The sequence below is a fragment of the Myotis myotis genome, unplaced genomic scaffold (assembly GCF_014108235.1).
Source record: "Myotis myotis isolate mMyoMyo1 unplaced genomic scaffold, mMyoMyo1.p scaffold_m19_p_12, whole genome shotgun sequence".
In the NCBI taxonomy this organism is placed as follows: domain Eukaryota; kingdom Metazoa; phylum Chordata; class Mammalia; order Chiroptera; family Vespertilionidae; genus Myotis; species Myotis myotis.
This window is the reverse complement of record NW_023416316.1, coordinates 65,551,367-65,570,203: the sequence shown is the minus strand read 5'-3', so window position 1 is coordinate 65,570,203 and position 18,837 is coordinate 65,551,367. Positions and strand designations below refer to the sequence as shown.

The window sequence follows — 18,837 nt, the reverse complement described above, 5'->3', positions numbered from 1 at the left end:
TTCTTTTTTAATCCTCACCCAAAGATATGTTGTTGTTGTTGTTATTGATTTTTAGAGAAGAAGGGGGAGAGACAGACTGACACAGAGAGAGAGACGGAGGGAGGTAAAAAAACCTCATCAGTTGCCTCCCGTATGCTCCCTGATCAGGGATGGAACCCATGACCTAGATATGTGCCCTGACCAGGAATTGAACCCACAACTGTTTTGGTGCACGGGATGACGCTCTAACCAGCAGAGCCACCAGTCCAGGGTTTTTATTCATCTTTCATCCACTGACCCAGAGCTGGGCACAGAGCAGGAGCTCAAAAAATATTCATAGAATAGAATGGGTTGGGGAGGAATGCGATATGTTGAAATGAGACAAGTGGAAGAGGATAACATATACAGATTCTTGGAGATAGTGTGCTCGTAGGAGCAATAATTCTAGTGGCATAGGGAGACCTAAGAAATAATGATAGCTAATATTTATCGCGCATCTTTTATGAATCTGCACTTTGCTATGCATCTGATCTGCTTATATCACACAATCACCACAGCTCTGTAGTGTGGGCAGCATTCTTATCCCCATCTAGAGGGAGGTGGCATGACTTGCCCAAGGTCACACAACTCTCACCTTGTTGAGTGGGACTCCAGCCCAGACTCATCTGAGAGCCTAGTTAAAGTGAAAAGGTGGGCTTGGTAGGGTTATCAGCCCTGAGTCCCATCAGAAAGCAATCTCTGGAAGAGGAAAAGAGGGCCTCTGGCTGAAGTTCGCCTGCGAGGCTGGTTCTTCCCAGCTTTTGTGGGAAGACAGTGGTGTAGTTCATGGCGATTTCTCTGCCTTGCTGGCAACAACACTGCTTTTTGTTTGATTCCAGAAGCAGCTGGCAGAATTCACGTATTACTCATGTTGGAATCACACGCTGCCGATGGCTAATGCACTCGAGAGTCACTCAGTGGCCAGGGCTGTGCTTAGCTGGGCCTGGGAGGAGATTACTCGAGGCTCTGAATGCAGCTGAGCTCCTGCAGCTGTTGTGCTTTGGCTCCAGTTCGGCACCTCTTGGCAGATGGTTTGTGTGAAAAGCGCCGCTGACTCTGGGTGTGAGATGCACAGGGAGAAGGGGCTGGGAGGGCCAGGCCGCACAAAGCAAGGCCACGCTGCCAGGGCCCTCACATCTGCAGCCATTATGCACTTATGAGAGAGAGAAAGGAATTCATAAGTGAGTAATTGGGGGCTCTTGGGAAGGTTACTCCTTTGAGCCCTTTTGCTGGTGGAGAATGGCTGATGCTGGGCCAGTGTGTCAAGTCAACCCTAACCCTGATTGAACTGTCAGCCCCAATTCTTCAACCTTCCTTGCATCTACATGCTTGCTTTGGCCTCATTACGGGCAGAGTATACTTCCCAGCACTTGACTTTGGACATGGCATATGACTGGGAGTGACAATATGCAGTCCTAAGCCTAGGCCTTAAGAACCTCACTTGTTTGTTTCTACTTAGCCCTCTGCGATCTAACATCGCCATGAGAACAATACACTGTGGGTAATATGTTGACCCAGGAAGGATCAAATACATGTGAGCAGAGTCACCCAGACAACCCACACACCTGCAGCAAAAAGCAGAGCTGCCCCAGCTGCCGCGACCACCTAGCTGTGCTAAGCATAGACCAACAAGACCTCGAATGACCCAAAGGCATGATCATGAACACTGGTTCAGCCACTGAGTTTGGGGAGCAATAGCTAACCAATACAATGATAAAGCTGCAATGCAAGCTCACCCCGTTTGACTCTACAGTATGTGAGTTAACCTCTAATGCACTAGTACATTGCCTTCTGCACTCTCTGTTAAAGTGAAGAAACAGTTTCTAATGAGCTGAGTGAGCCTGAGCTAAGGGCTGAACTCTCTGGGGCTCAGTGTTGACTCTGTAAAATAGGCAGGGTGAATCATATCAGCATTTCTTAAGGTCTGGCGCATTACCTGCACCTGATATTAAAAAGATTCTATGCCTCTCCTGGAGTTAGCATTCTGTGAAGGCACTTCAGAGAGCACCTTTTAAGCCTTTGGCAGTTCTAATATTCTGTTACTAGAGGATTGGTGCATGGATTCATGCACCAGTGGGGTCCCTCAGCCAGGCCTGTGCCCTCTCACAATCTGGGATCCCTAGGAGGATGTCAGACTGCCAGTTTCAACCCATTCCCCGCAGGAGATTCATTAGTCTGTTCCATGTTTCCATACCTGTACATTGAGTGTCTGCTCCCTGGTGGTCAGTGTGCATCATTGCTACCAGTCGAATGGTCGTTCGGTCACTTAGGCTTTTATATATAGAGATTCTAGGTAACAGTGTGACCCCTCCATGAAAATATCTCCCTCCATTACCAAGTATGAGTGAAACTATAATAATCCCCTAATTCAGGGAATTGGGGGACCAGGTCCAGGAGAAGGGGAGATGTCTGTTGTGGAAGTGGTCTTTCCCAACTTCCTTCAAAACTTTGCACATGCTCCCAGTGCCTGAGTCAGCAACAGCAGAGAGGACCTCACCGCTTCTCCTACCAGATCACCCAGAACCAAGCTTCCAGAAAAGCACAAGGATACAGGAACCTGTTGGGCATCTCTCAGAAAGAAATCTGCTTTCGTACTCAACCCCAGCCCTGCCCATCCACTAAAAGTGCTTTGCAACAGCACCTAATTGCCAAATTCTCTAGTCCCTGTCCTCACCCGCTCCTCTGCTATTTTTGATGTAGTTGAAAGTTCCTTTGGTTTGCCTCACTGAATGCCTTCAGTTTCCTCTTCTTCTACCCCCTGATATAGGTGTTCCCAGAACTACCCCTTGGGTGATTGCATTCCCTCACTCAGCTTCATCCCACCTCCTAATATCGCCCAGAAGTATCTCTGTCCCTGTCCACTCAGCCCATCCTCAACCAAATTTCCTTCTTCCCAACCCAGTTTCCCGGCTTTATACCCTGCCACCTCCTTCAGTGTAGCCTAGAGTGTTGCCATGCAGAACCACTGCACAAATGCCTCTTAAAACTTTGTGTTCCTCATTTTCCAAGTTTCCCTCTGCCAAGAATGCTTCTACTTCTCATCTCCACTCCTGATTTTCCACAAAGCACACTCCTACTATCCTTCTCCAATGTCACCCTCCTGAGGAGACCCTGTTCTCTGCCTGGATTACTCGTTCCAGTTCCCATGTTCTCAGTCTATTGTCAGCCTCTATTGGGGCAGAGCTCCTCTACCAACAGATTGCAGGCCACTCGGGGTCAGTCCCTCTCTTTACCATCTTTGTAACTCCATTGCCTAGCAGATTCTGCATATAATGTGCTCAATACATGTTAGCTTAAATGAATAACTATAACTGACCCACTCATTCCTCCACTGGTGGGCATTGCTCATTGGTTTGCTGGCTAACTGCTGGGCCTTTTTTGAGGGATGCCCAATATGCCCAAGGGATTAACTAGATCTTGTCTGTGATTTATTAACTAATGTCCTCTTTGCAGATTTCCTGGGAGAAGACAGTCATTTGAGACAGGTCGATCACCATGAGACTCTCTTCCACTTTGTCCATGTCACTAGGATTGTTTTAATTACATGCCAGGTTACTTTTCTATTTTTTATTTGGACATACACACGAAGGTCTTTAAAAGATTGACTAACTAATTTAGTTATAGCAATGTCTCCCAAACTACATTGATTTATGCATCACTTTCATGATTCTTGCTGAGTCTACATGCTACTTGTAAAATTGTACAAACATTCTCCTTAACTCATCTTTTTTTCCTAACCTGTTAAGCCAGAATAGTCATAAAATTATGTGATTGATATGATACATATACACACATATCTATAGCTATGTGCTAATACATGTCATAATAAAAAATATTCTTCCAAGCACCTCATAAAATCATCCTTCTGGCCAGCAACAGTCTACGTAGCACACTTAGGGAAGCACTAGGTCAGAACATTTAATCTAGGGAAAAACCATTTATTAAAGCAGCCAGTATACTATTCTGGTGCTGAGAATATTGATATGCCATATGCAGCTGATTGGTAAAACCAACAAGTACACTGTAAATTGTAATTTAGTTTTCTAAGTACTGGGAGAAAGGCGAGCACAAGAGTGCCTATTTCCAACACCTCTTGGGCACCAATACAACTCTCTCCATCCCAGCTGTTACCCCAGCTGCTTCTGCAGGGGTTGCTTCTGTGCAGGCCTCCCCCGGCTATGAGCAGATGTAAACTCAACTAGCCCACCCAGAGCCCCAGCGAGTATATCTCACTCCCTCCCCTAGAACTTTCTCTGGCACAGGACATCAGCAGTAACCCACTAGCTTCTTACACATCTTTAGCACCTGAATAAAGGCAAAGTATAGCAATGAATGAACGCCTTTCTTCCTTTGCAGGTGAACAGTTCTGAGTCTCATTTCTTAAGGCTCCTCAGAAGGTCTGGAGCACCTGGATCCGTAGCAGTGGCCAACGTGATAACGCATCCAGGTACAGTTCTACTCACCAGTCCCTCAGTCTTGCCCCAGGGATCGTTACCATAACAATCTACCTGCACAGGTGCCCTTGCCTCAGGCCACGTTTTTGATAGAACCCAGGCTGAGGCAGGGCTCTTACCCAAGTTAAAGGGGTTAAAGAAGACTTCTTGGAAGAAATAACAGCTGATATAGACCTCAAAGCATGAGTAAGTTAGACAGGTGGAGAAGAGACTGTAAAGAGGACATCCCTGGCAGAAGAAACAGCATACACAAGGGCAAGGAGGCTTGAAAGTGTATGTCTGGGAACTGCAGAGAGCCTGGTGTGACTGAAATACACCTCCAACATAGCATGAGGGACTAAGAATCACAAGAGCTGGGGAGGTAGACAAAGACTGGCTCCTGAAAATTTGCTTACCACGGCCAACCACCTCCTCCCCGCTGCTCTTTGATCTGAAGTGGTGGCAGTAAATAGTAAATAGGTGGGTGTTTAAACCAACTCCAGAAGATTAGAAAGTGCCTTCTGGATTCAAGAGGTTCTAGACACAAGAGGAATTGAGAGAAGGGATTAGTGGAAAGATGGTGGTGAAATGGGAGCAGAGCTATTGTTACACACACACACACACACACACACACACACTCCCTCCCTCCAAGATGGGTCCAATAATCCAATTATAAGCTTAGTCAGAAGTGAGGCACATTCCACCTGGAAATGACAGTTCTATAATAAACAGTCAAAAACTAAGAATTAGGTTTGGGATAAATGAGTTAGGGTCCTACAGAAGAAAAATCACCCTACAGCTTCAGGTCAGTCAGGACCAGAGAAAAGAGGCAATGAGGGGCTGGCAGGAGAAAAGTAGGGAGCACCATTTTGTGAGCTGGTAGAGCCACAGGTAGGACCCCCCCCCCCCCACACACACACACCTGATACTTCAGATTTTTAGCAAAATTCCCAAAACACACAACTCTAAGCTTCTCTCTCCTTGTCCCTGAGACAGGGCCAAGCTTAGGGTACCAATGCTGAGTTTCACCAAGGGAAGTGGGGAGTTCCATCTGGCATAGAATATAGAGTCACCTGCCCTCAGGGATGGATCTATGATTTGATAGGACTGGCATAAGGCAATATACGTCTCCAGCTTTGTTTATAAGCAAATAATTAAGAGCATTTGATTTTTATTTCATGCTCATCATGTACCAGCCCTGTACTAAGTACTTTTAAATGGTATCTCTTTTAAGATCTTCCCCGTAATCACATGAACAAATACTGTCATCAGCCTCATTTCCAGGAACCAGCCTGAGGTGAACATGAAATACTAATTATAACACAGCACAGTGACGCTTTTGAAAGAGCTCAGAATTTGGGGTCAGGTCATTCTCACTTCAACTCTGTTCTCCATCATTTTCTACCGAGACCATGGGCTCACTCGGGACTATTCACTTTCAAGAGACGGAAATCAACTCAAAATAGTACAAGCAAATAAGGGTGGCTGGCTCGCTTAATTGGAAGACACAGGGATGGGCCTCTGATCTAAAACCACTGGACCCAGCGCTCAAATAACATCGGAGTGCCTGGCTTGCTCCTGTTCTCTCTGTTACTGCCCTCAGTCTTTCCTACCAAAGACCAGCTTCCTTCAAGTGCCCACGGAAGCTGGCAGCTCCAGATGTACAGTGTCCTCATTGAGGAAAGAGAGTATTTTGCTCAGAAATTCTCAGGAAAGGGTCTAACTGACCCTGTGGGTCCTGCATCCTCCCCCTGAACCAACTGCCATCGTCAGATGGATGGCACACAGTGAGAGCAGTGACCGCAGTCCCATCAGAATCACGTGGAGGGAAGTCAGGGCAGCAGCTATAAACTGAGATGCCAGGCAGTACAAAATAAAGGATGTCTACTGCAGTTCAACCTCGGGCAAGTCACTTAAGCTGTGTGAACCTTGATGTCAACATATATTTTAAAACTTGGCCTTGGCCGGTGTGGCTCAATTGATTGAGCATTGGCCCATCCATTGAAAGGTTGCCAGTTTCATTCCTGGTAGAACACATGCCCACGTCCCCAGTGGTGGGCAGGCAGGAGGCAGTCAATCAACATTTTGCTCTCATATGAATATTTCTATCTCTCTCTCTCCCTTCTTCTCTCCCTAAAAATCAATTTAAAAATCTTTAAAAACAAGAATAATAACTCTCCAAAAATTCATCTGGAATAAAAAAAGACCCCGAATAGCTGCAGCAATCCTGAAAAAGACCAAAGTAGGTGGGATCTCAATACCAGATATCAAGTTGTATTACAAAGCCACTGTTCTCAAAACTGCCTGGTACTGGCACAAGAATAGGCATATAGATCAATGGAATAGAATAGAGAACCCAGAAATCGGCCTGAACCAATATGCTCAATTAATATTTGACAAAGGAGGCAAGAACATACAATGGAGCCAAGATAGTCTCTTCAATAAATGGTGTTGGGAAAATTGGACAGATACATGCAATAAAATGAAACTAGACCACCAACTTACACCATACACAAAAATAAACTCAAAATGGATAAAGGACTTAAATGTACGACAGGAAACCATAAAAATTCTAGAAGAATCCAAAGGCAACAAAATCTCAGACATATGCCGAAGCAATTTCTTCACTGATACAGCTCCTAGGGCACTTGAAACTAAAGAGAAAATGAACAAATGGGACTACATCAAAATAAAAAGCTTCTGCACAGCAAAAGAAACCATCAACAAAACAACGAGAAAACCCACTGTGTGGGAAAACATATTTGCCAATGTCATATCTGATAAGGGCCTAATCTCCAAAATTTATAGGGAACTCATACAACTTAACAAAAGGAAGATAAACAATCCAATAAAATAATGGGCAAAGGACCTAAATAGACACCTTTCAAAAGAGGACATTCAGAAAGCCAAGAGACATATGAAAACATGCTCAAAGTCACTAATCATCCGAGAGATGCAAATCAAAACAACAATGAGGTACCATCTCACACCTGTCAGACTTGCTATCATCAACAAATCAACAAACGACAAGTGCTGGAGAGGATGTGGAGAAAAAGGAACACTTGTGCACTGCTGGTGGGAATGCAGACTGGTGCAGCCACTATGGAAGACAGTATGGAGTTTCCTTAAAAAACTGAAAATGGAACTCCCATTTGACCCTGTGATCCCACTTCTAGGAATATATCCCAAGAAACCAGAAACACCAATCAGAAAGGATATATGCACCCCCATGTTCATAGCAGCACAATTCACCATAGCTAAGATCTGGAAACAGCCTAAGTGCCCATCAGTAGATGAATGGATTAGAAAACTGTGGTACATCTACACGATGGAATACTATGCTGCTCTAAAAAGGAAGGAACTCTTACCATTTGCAACGTCATGGATGGAACTGGAGAGCATTATGCTAAGTGAAATAAGCCAGTCAATGAAGGAAAAATACCACATGATCTCACTCATTCATGGATAATAGAGACCATTATAAACTTTTGAACAATAATAGATACAGAGGCAGAGCTGCCTCAAACAGATTGTCAAACTGCAGCAGGAAGGCCGGGGAGGGTTGGGGGGCAGGAGGTAGGGGGGTAAGAGATCAACTAAAGGACTTGTATGCATGCATATAAGCATAACCAGTGGACATAAGACATTGGGGGATAGGGGAGGCTAGGGGACTGTCTAGGGCGGGGGGATAAAATGGACACATATGTAATACCCTTTGTAATACTTTAAGCAATAAAAAAAAAAAAGAATAATAATACCTATTGTGCAAGGTTGTTGGGAGAGAGTAAAATCACATTCAACGCTTGGTACATAGAGGCAGTCATCTGTGGTAGCTATTTTTGTTATTGCTGGTACTATTATTGTTTTGTGGTTGTTTTTGACACAGGGATGGGAATTGGGAGCCCATCCCAGATTCCCAGATGTCTAACGCACTCCTGTCCGCAGGGTGGAGTCCCCTTGGCTCTGCAGCCAGACGCCTTGCACAACCCAGGCCGTGTGTGCCAAGGTTAAGCTGGTTCACCATCTGACGGCTACAGAGCAGCGAGTGCCTCCCAGCCCAGCAATGTCAATACTGCCTTCCTGACTCCGCCTATTGTATCTGGAGGAAAGTGGCCGAGCATTGTCTTCCAGCGCTCCCCCCAGGAAGCATGATATCACCCTCTAACAAAAGCGGGAAAGCTGACAGATCTACTGAGATGGGTGTGACCACACACACACCTCGCTGGCAAGCCCTGGGCAAGGGTCTGTGACAAGCAGAGAGCAAACAGCACAACACACCATCCCCTCAACAGGCTGCCTGACGGGTCCCTTTGGCTCATGTTGAAATGTTCTCCTCTCTGTGTCACACCCACACCATCTTAGACACCGTGTCACCAGGCTGTGGGAACGCACTCCCTCTAATCAACAGATGCTCTGAAAAGTTAGGACTCTCCATCTGGCTGACCCACATGCCCACACCTGTCCCTGCAGTCTTTGGGCAGGGACACAGGGAGAAGGGTAGTCAGATTCCTGAAGGGACAAAAGGAGGCAGTGGGGGTGGGATCTACACAAAAGTAGGGATGGCTCACTCTTAAAAACATTTCTGCACGTGTGATGTGAGTTAGAATAGTGTGGCTCGCCTTGGCCAGGTGGCTCGGTTGCATGGTTGACCCATGCACCAAAAAAAAGGTTGTGGGTTTGACTGCCAGTCAGGGCACATTCTAGGCTGTGGGTTCAATCTGGGTCAGGGCACATATGGGAGACAATGGATCGATGTTTCTCTCACATTAACATTTCTCTCTTTCTCTCCCTCTCTCTCTAAAATTAATAAAAACATATCCTCTGGTGCAGATTAAAAATAAAGAAAGAAAAGAAATAGTCTGGCCAGACTGGTGGGAATTGGGTTATCAGTTTTAAATTCCAGAAATAAGGGAGGCAACGTTAGACATTCCCTTTCCTGTAGGCTCGGAGCACTGCCAGTTGATCCTCTGACATCCCTTCCAGTTTGGGCTCTGAATATTATCAGTGCATCTAGCTGTTTGTAAGACAATACACCTGCAGTCTGGGTCCCCCACGCCAGGCCCTGGGGCTGTCACTCTGCTGCCCCCACCTTACTATCCCCTTCTTAAAATTCTCTTTCCTTAGCTATCATAGCACAATTCTCAAGAATTCCAGGAAAGGAATCTGATTGGATTTGCTTCTCCTACCACTTTTCTGACTGCTTCTTCATAGAACCCTTAGCTAACTCCTCCTTCTCTTCCTCTCACTTAAGTTGAGGATATAGTCATGCCCATGGCTTCACTTACCATAAACCAAAAATTTCCATGTCTCAATTCCTTGCCCAATCCCCTTCTTCTGAGCGTCAGACCCAGAAAGCCAAATTTTGCTAACTATTTCCCTTTACATGGAACCTCAAGGTCAACATGTACAAAATAAGTCCTTGCTCCGTCTCCGCCCATCTCCAACCAGTCCCTTCTGCCATGTTTCACCACACTAAATGGTGCCAGCATCACGCAAACCAGAATCCTGAAGCAAGGTTTAGTCTCTCCCCTTTCTCTCAACCTTCCACAAGCAATCAATCACCAGCCCCTCTAGAGTTTTATCTCCTAAACACTTCCAATCCCCCTCCTCATCCAGGCCTTCCTGAATAAAAGGCTGGGAAGCAACATTGGCCCAGGCCTACAGTCTCTGCCATGTCGATCCATCCTCCATACTATCATCAGAGTGAATGTTCCAAGACATACATCAGGTACGCTAGAAAAAACACAATGCCAAATTTCAACATGTACAGCATGAAGTATAAGCTGCCTAAAATGGCCTAAAAGCCCTTCCCAGTCTGACCCCAATCTTGATTCTCCACCTCCACCCTACATTCTAGCCTTACTCAACTTCCTGGAGCCTGCCCTATTTCATACCCCCTGCTCCCTGTAATGGAAAGTTCTTTCTTCCTTTTCTTTTTTATTTTCTTAGTTTTTTGTTGTTGTTTTTTGTTGTTTTTTTTTTTACCTCAGTCTTCAGAAGCTTCATTTAGGTTTGTTTTATCATCTTATGAAAAAGATTTGCCTACCACCATTAATTATTTTCTTAGTTTTAAAATCATTTGTCTATGAGTAGCTCATAACTACAATTGCTCTAATTTTTGGCAATATTCATTATTATCAAAATTAATGTTATCTATAACAATTAATGAAGTTGACATTGTGTTTCAGACATTTAATTGAAAGTTTCTGTCTAATTTCAATTTTAAAAGTTTCAATTTTTAAATATATTTTTATTTCAGAGAGGAAGAAGATGAAGAGATAGAAACATCAATGATGAGAGGAAAATCATTGATCAGCTACCTTCTGCATGCCACTAGGGATTGAGCCTGAAACCTAGGCATGTGTCCTGACTGGGAATTGAATGCTGACCTGGTTCATAGGTCGACACTCAATCACTGAGCCATACTATCTGGGCAAAAGTTTCCACGTTTTTAAGCCAATAAAATTTTTGTAGCTCTTGAAAAGCTAGATTTTGTATATATTCCTACTATATCATTTATTACAATGTCATATAATTCATCTGCCTATATTCATCTTTTCTGCTAAAATGTGAGTTTAGTGGGGGGTGAAGAGGAGGGAGAGGCTCTCCTTTTTAGCATTCCTGGCATCCAGTACAGTACTTAGCACAAAGAAGTCCTCAATATGTCTTCATTAACTGAAATAATAGGTAAGTAAATGCATTGATTAATGAATGATAGGCAGGCAATAACTCAATAAATGTCTATTGAATAAAAAGTATGTATATCTTTTGGGTAGTATTTAACAATATCTAACATTAGGAAAGTCCTGATTAAACCCATTTTCATATGTATATCTTTTATGTTTCATACCTAAGGGGGAAAAAAGGATTTTGTTTTGACCTTATTTACATTAAATACTTAACATAAGGCAACCTTTTAAGATATAAATGAATACCATTTGCAATGTATATGAATTGATTTATTATTGTTTTGTTGTTATTATTATTATTTTTATTATTATTATTATTTCAGTGTGGCTAAAACTCTTTCTACAACTTTCTCTTTTTATTTCAGGTCTACTGTGCCATATACCAAGTTTCTTACTGTGGCATAAACTCAATAAAGGTTACTGAACATCAAATACAAGCACTATAAAGAATAAAAAGAAGTAATATGTGTTGTCAACGATGTTAGAAGCTGATTTGGTTCAATCGACTAGTATGTGCCCAGAGCTCAAAGATATAGCCTGTGTGGTAAGAGAACTCGGAATTAGGAAAAGAACATCATGAGGAAGAGTTGGCTTGGGCAAGTTGAGTTGAACTGTATTTGTAACATGGGCATGGAGGATGTCATTTCCAAATGGATGGCATAGCATGAACAAGAGCCAAGAGGAAAGAACACATATATTGTGGAGATGGGCCTGTTAGAGGCAGAAAGGCCATGAGGAGGGATGAATGGATAGATGAGGAAAAGCATTAGATAGTTGGCCAAATTTTTTGACTTGTCAGCTGGGCAGTGACCAGCACAAAATTTAAGGGACTGGATTTTGTTGAGGTCTTTTAGGAGGAAACTGCTTCTATGAGTAGCAAATGATTCCCCTACATCTTAGAAAAGATTAGATCAGTCTTGAACTAGTGTTGGCTTCACAGCAACACTTCTCTTTTGATTAAACTAACTTCATTTATTAAGTGAGTTTCTACTGGCTAAATACTGTACATGCATTATCACACCTGATGCCTATAACAACTCTGGGAAATACTCTCATCTATAAAAGATGATAAAACTGTGGCTTAGAAAAATCAAATAACTTGTCCATGCTCATCCAATTTGGGCTTAACCCCAGATCTGTGACTTTACCATCCATTCTCTCCTTCTTCTGCATTTTTGATTAGCTCTACCATACAGCAGTGGCTTCAAAAGACAGTCATCATAGCACATGTTCATATGGCTTTTTTTTCCACAAAAGGCATATTGACTTAAAATTCAGTGTAAAGTGACTATATATTTGGGTCCATATTCAGGACACACACCCAGTTTGGTTTAATTGGGCAAAGATCTTGGTGGCTTTTCTGAACCCTTCTCCATCTGCTAAGACTAAGTGATCATAGAAGAGCTACAGACAGACAATAAAATGAAAAGAATGTGAAAGGCAGTGTAGTAACCACCACACTCTACATAATATTTCCATATTCCTAATAAGCGATCACCCAACCTAAGCCTGAACACTCTCCAGTATGTAGCTCACTCCTCGGGGGGATATTAATAGAAGTTTTAGAAGGTTTTCATCAATAAAGCCAAACTCTGTCTTTCTGCAATTCCCTCCACCCCTGGATCCTAGATCTGGCAAAACACAATGTCAATTTATGGTGTCTTCTATATGGAAACCCTTAAAAACACTGCCACTCAGCTCTCTCCCTCACTAAATATTCCATATAACATGGTTTCTAAAGCACTTACCTTCTTGTTTGTCTATGTTTACCGTCAAATTTCTCAGTGTTAATAGATATGCTCTGAGCGATAGAGTGATGACTATTTCTAAATTAAACCTTATATTTCTAATGCAAACTGTTAACAGCTTATGTACAGTGGGGCCTTGACTTATGGTTAATTCGTTCTGAGACCGAGCTCATTAAGGAGCTCGTTAACTCAAATTACTCTATCAACTCAATGCAAAAAAATTGGCTGAGAGACAGCTGGTATCTCAAAAAACTCGTTCGTCAGGACACTCATAAGTCAAGGCCCCACTGTATTACCTTTTTAGCAAGCAGAGGATGTGCTGGTTCCTATGAATTTTGCGTATCACAAAAAGTTGCTAAAGCTAGAACTTTTAACAAACATCTCTCACATTGAACATAATAAACCCAATTGCATAACTTGACATTTATCTATTTTGAAATGGTATCTTTTTGTTTGGCTCACTCTTCTAGCCTAGAGAAATCCATTTGAATCCTGATTCTGTGCTTTAACCAATAAGCCATCTATAGGGAATAAGCAGGTGACATAAGACACACACAGCACACACACACACGTGTCTTTTTAGGGGAAGGGCCCCAGAAGACGAATTGATAATGTCAGAAAACTTTGGAGGCCGCCCATCTGAATGCCGTAGAGGACACGGCATGGTCTTCTGAGGTGGACTTGGAAGTGTCTTTTCCTCCTGGAGAGATGTCTTAGAGGAGCTAGGCTTTTGCAGGAAGCTCTCCCAGGGTAGGGCTGAAAAGGAAATGCAGAGACCTCCCAACAAAGACAATGCTTAGGAGGAAGCATTTGTGAAGGAAGCAAAACTCCTCCCGGTGAAAGTAATTCCCAGGTGTGTCTCTCATCCTAGCTTCAGACCTCCACCCTTGATTACTCACACTTGGTATTAGCCTTACATGACCAGCCCTAATGAGGCAGTTCCATCTGGAACCACTTTCCTGACCTCATACAGGCATATCTCATTTTGTTGCATTTCACTGTATTGTGCTTCACAGATGTTCCAATTTTACAAATGGAGTACAAGACCCTCCAGCAGCAAAAAATTATGGCCCGCATTATTGCGACACTCGTATTATTGCGGTGGTCTGGAAATGAGCCCACAATATCCCCAAGGTACGCCTGTAACTAAATTTCCTCTGCCATCTCAGAAAAGATATCCACTATCTCTGAATCCAGGTTGTTATTTGAAATGTCCAATGAGACAGAAAGGAGGCATGAAGGCATGGCACCAGAGACTTCCCCTTGGGTCAGTGTTGATCTCATAGGACATACTATGATAAGCAGAAAGAGTGATTTAGTTTGTTTTTCTGTATACACAACTCTTTAGAGAGGGCAGCCTGGTTTGGTGAAGATGGGGGAGTAGGGAGAAATTGATATGTTTATTAGAACTTCTTTGTAAACTGAAATTGGCCATGCTTCTCAATTGGGAGGAATCTACGTGGATTTGAGGGAAATCTGAAAATTAAAATGACACACCTCCTCCAGCCCTCTTATGGGTGAGCATCTGCAACCCAGTGCACTTTCATTGAGGTAAATGTGACATCATTTTTCAGTTCTATTTGTTCAGAAAAACAGAAGTGAGAAACAAACCACTGGACTAGAGAGATAAGCCCATAAGCCCATTGCTATAGTCTACCAGCAGAACTTGGCTTAGAGAATGGATTCCATGCCTACAGTCATGATCATGCTGGATTGTTGTTATTATAATTTCCAAGCATTAGGTGTTCATGGTCATTGAGGCACAGACTGGGAATGTAAGTTAAGATTCAGCCCTAGCTGGTTTGGCTCAGTGGATAGAGTATCAGTCTGCAAACCAAAGGGTCCCGGGTTCAATTCTGGTCAAGGAATTGGTTGCAGGCTTCTCCCTGGCCCAGGCCCTGGTCAGGGCGTGTGCGGGAGGCAACCAATCAATGTGTTCTCTCACATCAATGTTTCTCTCTGCCTTCCCTCTCTCTTTAAAAATCAATGGAAAAATATCCTCGGGTGAGTATTAAATATATATATTCAACACAACAGACCTACCCCAGACGCCAGCCTTGTTAGTGTCACCCTCCCTTTTCAACAAGATCATGAAACCCTTCTGTTGCGCCTCTCCCTGCTGATGTCTGTGATGATTTCAGAGAACTAAGGTCTAGACATGGAGCCACTCTTTTGGCCACTTTTTTGTTTAATTTTATGACTGCCTTTCTAAGACCATATTGCCATACATGGTCACTTTAGGCAGGGGTAGGGAGGAGAGTAAATAAAAGCAATTGCGTGCGTGCGTGTGCATGAGAGAGAGAGAGAGAGAGAGAGAGAGAGAGAGAGAGAGAGAGAGAGAGAGAGAGAGAGAGAGAGAGAGAGATTTAACCTAAAAAGTACCTCAGAGCAACTGTAGACCCCTGGGCTTAGATTACTCTAACCTCTGGTGTAAACCAGTTCTAGATTTCACATCACTGATAAATGTGTTACACAGAGAAGAAGCAAGCCCAAATGGAATGATGATAATTATTTAGTGCAAAGGTACATATTATCAGAAAGAAATCAACATTGTTTCTATATTAATATGAACAATTTCTATATAAGTACTGAAACCATCTCAGATAATCTTTCATCTTCAGCAATTTGTACTACATGTTCTTAGTTTTAAAAATATTATTGAATCCTCCATATAACTGGTTGTTGAAAGCAAACTGAAGAGCTATAACCAAATGATTTAAATGCAATTCTGTTATATTATTGGGTTAATTTTTGAATATTTGAGATTTCAAACATACAGAAAAATAATATAACAGATGTTTATGTATATTTGGATCAAGTCCCATTAATGCAGGGGTCCTCAAACTTTTTAAACAGGGGGCCAGTTCACTGTCCCTCAGACCGTTGGAGGGCCGGACTATAAGTTTAAAAAAAAACTATGAACAAATTCCTATGCACACTGCACATATCTTATTTTGAAGTAAAAAAACAAAACGGGAACAAATACAATATTTGTATTTGCATGTGGCCCGCGGGCCGTCGTTTGAGGACCCCTGCATTAATGTAACATAGCCTGCACCATTAAGTCAGCAAATTTTGTCAAATTCATTTCCAGGATCAATTCTATTTTCATTACAATAATTAGGATGCTTCCAAACCGAAGGGGAGAGGTTGATGGCGATTACAATTGTGATTTATTTTCACTTCAAGTTTTGATACCACTGTCAGGCAGATGCACAAACCACAGGGCCACACCACTATTTAAAGTCCAAACAACAGGCACTAAATCTAAAAACAGCCGGCCAACCATTCCTGAACTCCACAACAGGCTGCCATGCTCTCCAGCGCCCGGGGACCTGGGTGACTACCTAAACTTTCATTTCATTGGGCCAATCAAGACTGTATGCCAAATATTCTAGACAAAACAAAAATTATTTAGCCCTAAACTCCCTGACCCCAACAACTAGAAAAAAACAATACGCCTCTTTTGACTAATTTGACTGCTTTGAATAAACGAGGATGCTGATATGAAATCTGTAGACAAAGCATTCTTGCTCTCATTTAAAAATGACAAATGTGTACACTGCCTACTGGGTCCCGTAATTCTCAGCATGCATTTCTTCAAAGTAGGTGAAACCAGGTTTCTCCTTGCTTTTTTTAAATTAAGAAAACAATCCCTCATGAGGAACCATCAAATAATGTATCAAGGAAGCAAATCTCTTCAAATAAAGTGACCTTATCCGTCCTCACGGAGCCTGTGGCCACACGGGGCAATCTGCAGAAGAGAAACTCGGGGAAAGGCAGCTCATGCCACGAGGACTTTGCATTTCAGTCCTCACGCGCATTACACGGAGTGTTACATATTAAACAGAGAAACGGTGCCCACGCCACAGCTGCTTCTTGTTAACCAGCACTAAGAAATAGTGAGAGCGCCCAGAATCACCGTTTAAAAAAAAAATACTAAATTAAAAATAAAATAAAATAAAATAAAATAAAGCCAAATCTTACCAGAAAGGAGCAAGCTGACTCCATAGAGAACTAAGCCGGCTAAAGAGTCCATGCTTCCCCCAGTCTCTCCATCCAGGTCCCACAGATGTGCATGAGGTTCCCGGGGATCCTTTCAAGCACCCAGAGGTTTGTGACTTTCCATTCTCACGTTCTACTAGGTCTTGTTTACAAGTCGGAGGCAAGAAGGAACAGTAGAGAAGCAGGCTGTAACAGCCTCATTTCTGTCTCTGAGCACAGGGAGTTTTAAGTTCCTTTTTCCTGTTTCCTTTGTAGATTAGGATGGGAAAGGCTGTATCTTAAAGGCATTTGGTATCAGCAGGGCTGGGGGCACGGCAAACCCTCTCCATCTTGCAATTCATCAAAACACTTATCTGTGGCTGCTGCTTCTGCTGCTGCCGGAGGGGTAGAGGAATTTTTGTTGGAAGTGTGGGTCCTGGTCAGCATTTTCAGGAACAATAGGGGTATCCTCTCATAGGCGGGAAACAGAACAACAAGCCCTCCACCTACTTGTGGTATGCGATGAAGACCAGCCCTCCTCGGCCTTCCAACGCTCTCCCGGGTCCCCTCGGGATCCCTGGCAGAAGGGGCTTCTGGGTGTGGGGGGGCGGTTTGTGCTTTTGTTTTCTCGTTGTAGCCCACGTGCTTTGAGTTGGGAAAAGAAGGTTTCGTGATGAGAGAACACAACCGGAAAGGCAGCTACTCTGGCTACTTACCTACCAGTGAGGTCAATGTCACCATGTGGCCACAGAGCTGAGAGTCCAAAATTGTTCGCCTGTGTTCTTCACACAGATGATTTACTTGTTGGGCAAGAGCCCAAAGATATCCCTGCGACTAGCTGTGGCTTTTGTTTTTATTACTAATTCAGCTGAAGGTGATCTAATTTCTTGAAGAACTTGGCGTAGAACAGTGGTTTTCAACGTTCCTAATGCCACGACCCTTTAATACAGTTCCTCATGTTGTGGTGACCCCCAACCATAAAATTATTTTCGTTGCTACTCCGTAACTGTAATTTTGCTACTGTTATGAATCGTAATGTAAATATCTGATATGCAGGATGTATTTTCACTGTTACAAATTGAACATAATTAAAGCATAGTGATGAATCACAAAAACAATATGTAATTATATATATGTTTTCCGATGGTCTTAGGCGACCCCTGTGAAAGGGTCCTTCGACCCCCAGGTTGAGAACCACTGGCATAGAAGAATTTTAGTAATGGGAGGGGATTTTGTGGCTATTGACCAGTGGCATGTCAGGAGAAAATTATGCACAACATTTTTTAAATAAACTGTGTAAAAACCAAACCTAAGCGATCAGATCAGGATATAAATATTATTCGTCAGAGCAGAGAGAGCACATAGGCCAAAAGGAAAAGAGCTATTGGAGTAGCCATGCCTCAAATGAGATCAGAGACCCTTGATTGATCCAGATGATAATGTCTCCAAAACCTGAGCTGTGACTTTAGAGTTGATCCGCTGGCCTTCACCCTGCCCTCTTTTCCTGCTGAGCATGGGAGAGGCAGATGCTGCTAGCCCGGCCTAATCTCTGTCCCAGGTTTTATCACATCAGCAATGATCCTGAGAACCCACGGACGCTTCCCATCTGCTGGGGTAGAAGGTTCAGGCTCAGTTTGCCAGCAGCGCTGGGATCAACGCTGGGCTCAGCCACACGTGGGGCCTGAGACAAGATACTTAAGCCCTTTGAGTCTCAGTGAGCAGGTGTAAAATGGCAATAATATCTTATTCGTGGGGGTTTCGAGAGGGTTAAATGAAAATTAAACATGCATAAAGACATCTGGCACTGTGCCTAATTCACAGAATTCATTTTCTTTATTCTTTCCAGTCTGTTTCTGATTTCAGTCCCAGGAGCTGCTGCCAGAAAGCCATTCTCTGATCCCACGAATGGCTTTAAGTTTGGTGGAGTAAACAACCAGTGTGGGAGTCGGAGATCCTGGGTTCCAG

The 18,837-nt window shown here is 43.2% G+C and overlaps 1 protein-coding gene across 4 annotated transcripts in view; it reads right to left on the bottom strand.

The window, feature by feature from the left end:
• TEK (TEK receptor tyrosine kinase) overlaps window positions 1-17,427 on the bottom strand; it is a 112,088-nt gene extending 94,661 nt beyond the window's left edge. For 2 of the 4 annotated variants that reach the window (XM_036331299.1, XM_036331302.1), the window contains exon 1: window positions 16,876-17,426. In XM_036331299.1, coding sequence (XP_036187192.1) covers window positions 16,876-16,927 — 52 coding nt within the window. In that variant the 5' untranslated portion in view covers window positions 16,928-17,426. Of the gene's footprint in view, window positions 1-16,875 lie in introns of all 4 variants that reach the window. The other 2 variants (XM_036331301.1, XM_036331300.1) reach the window with 2 other exon arrangements.
• Window positions 17,428-18,837: the final 1,410 nt, after the last annotated feature.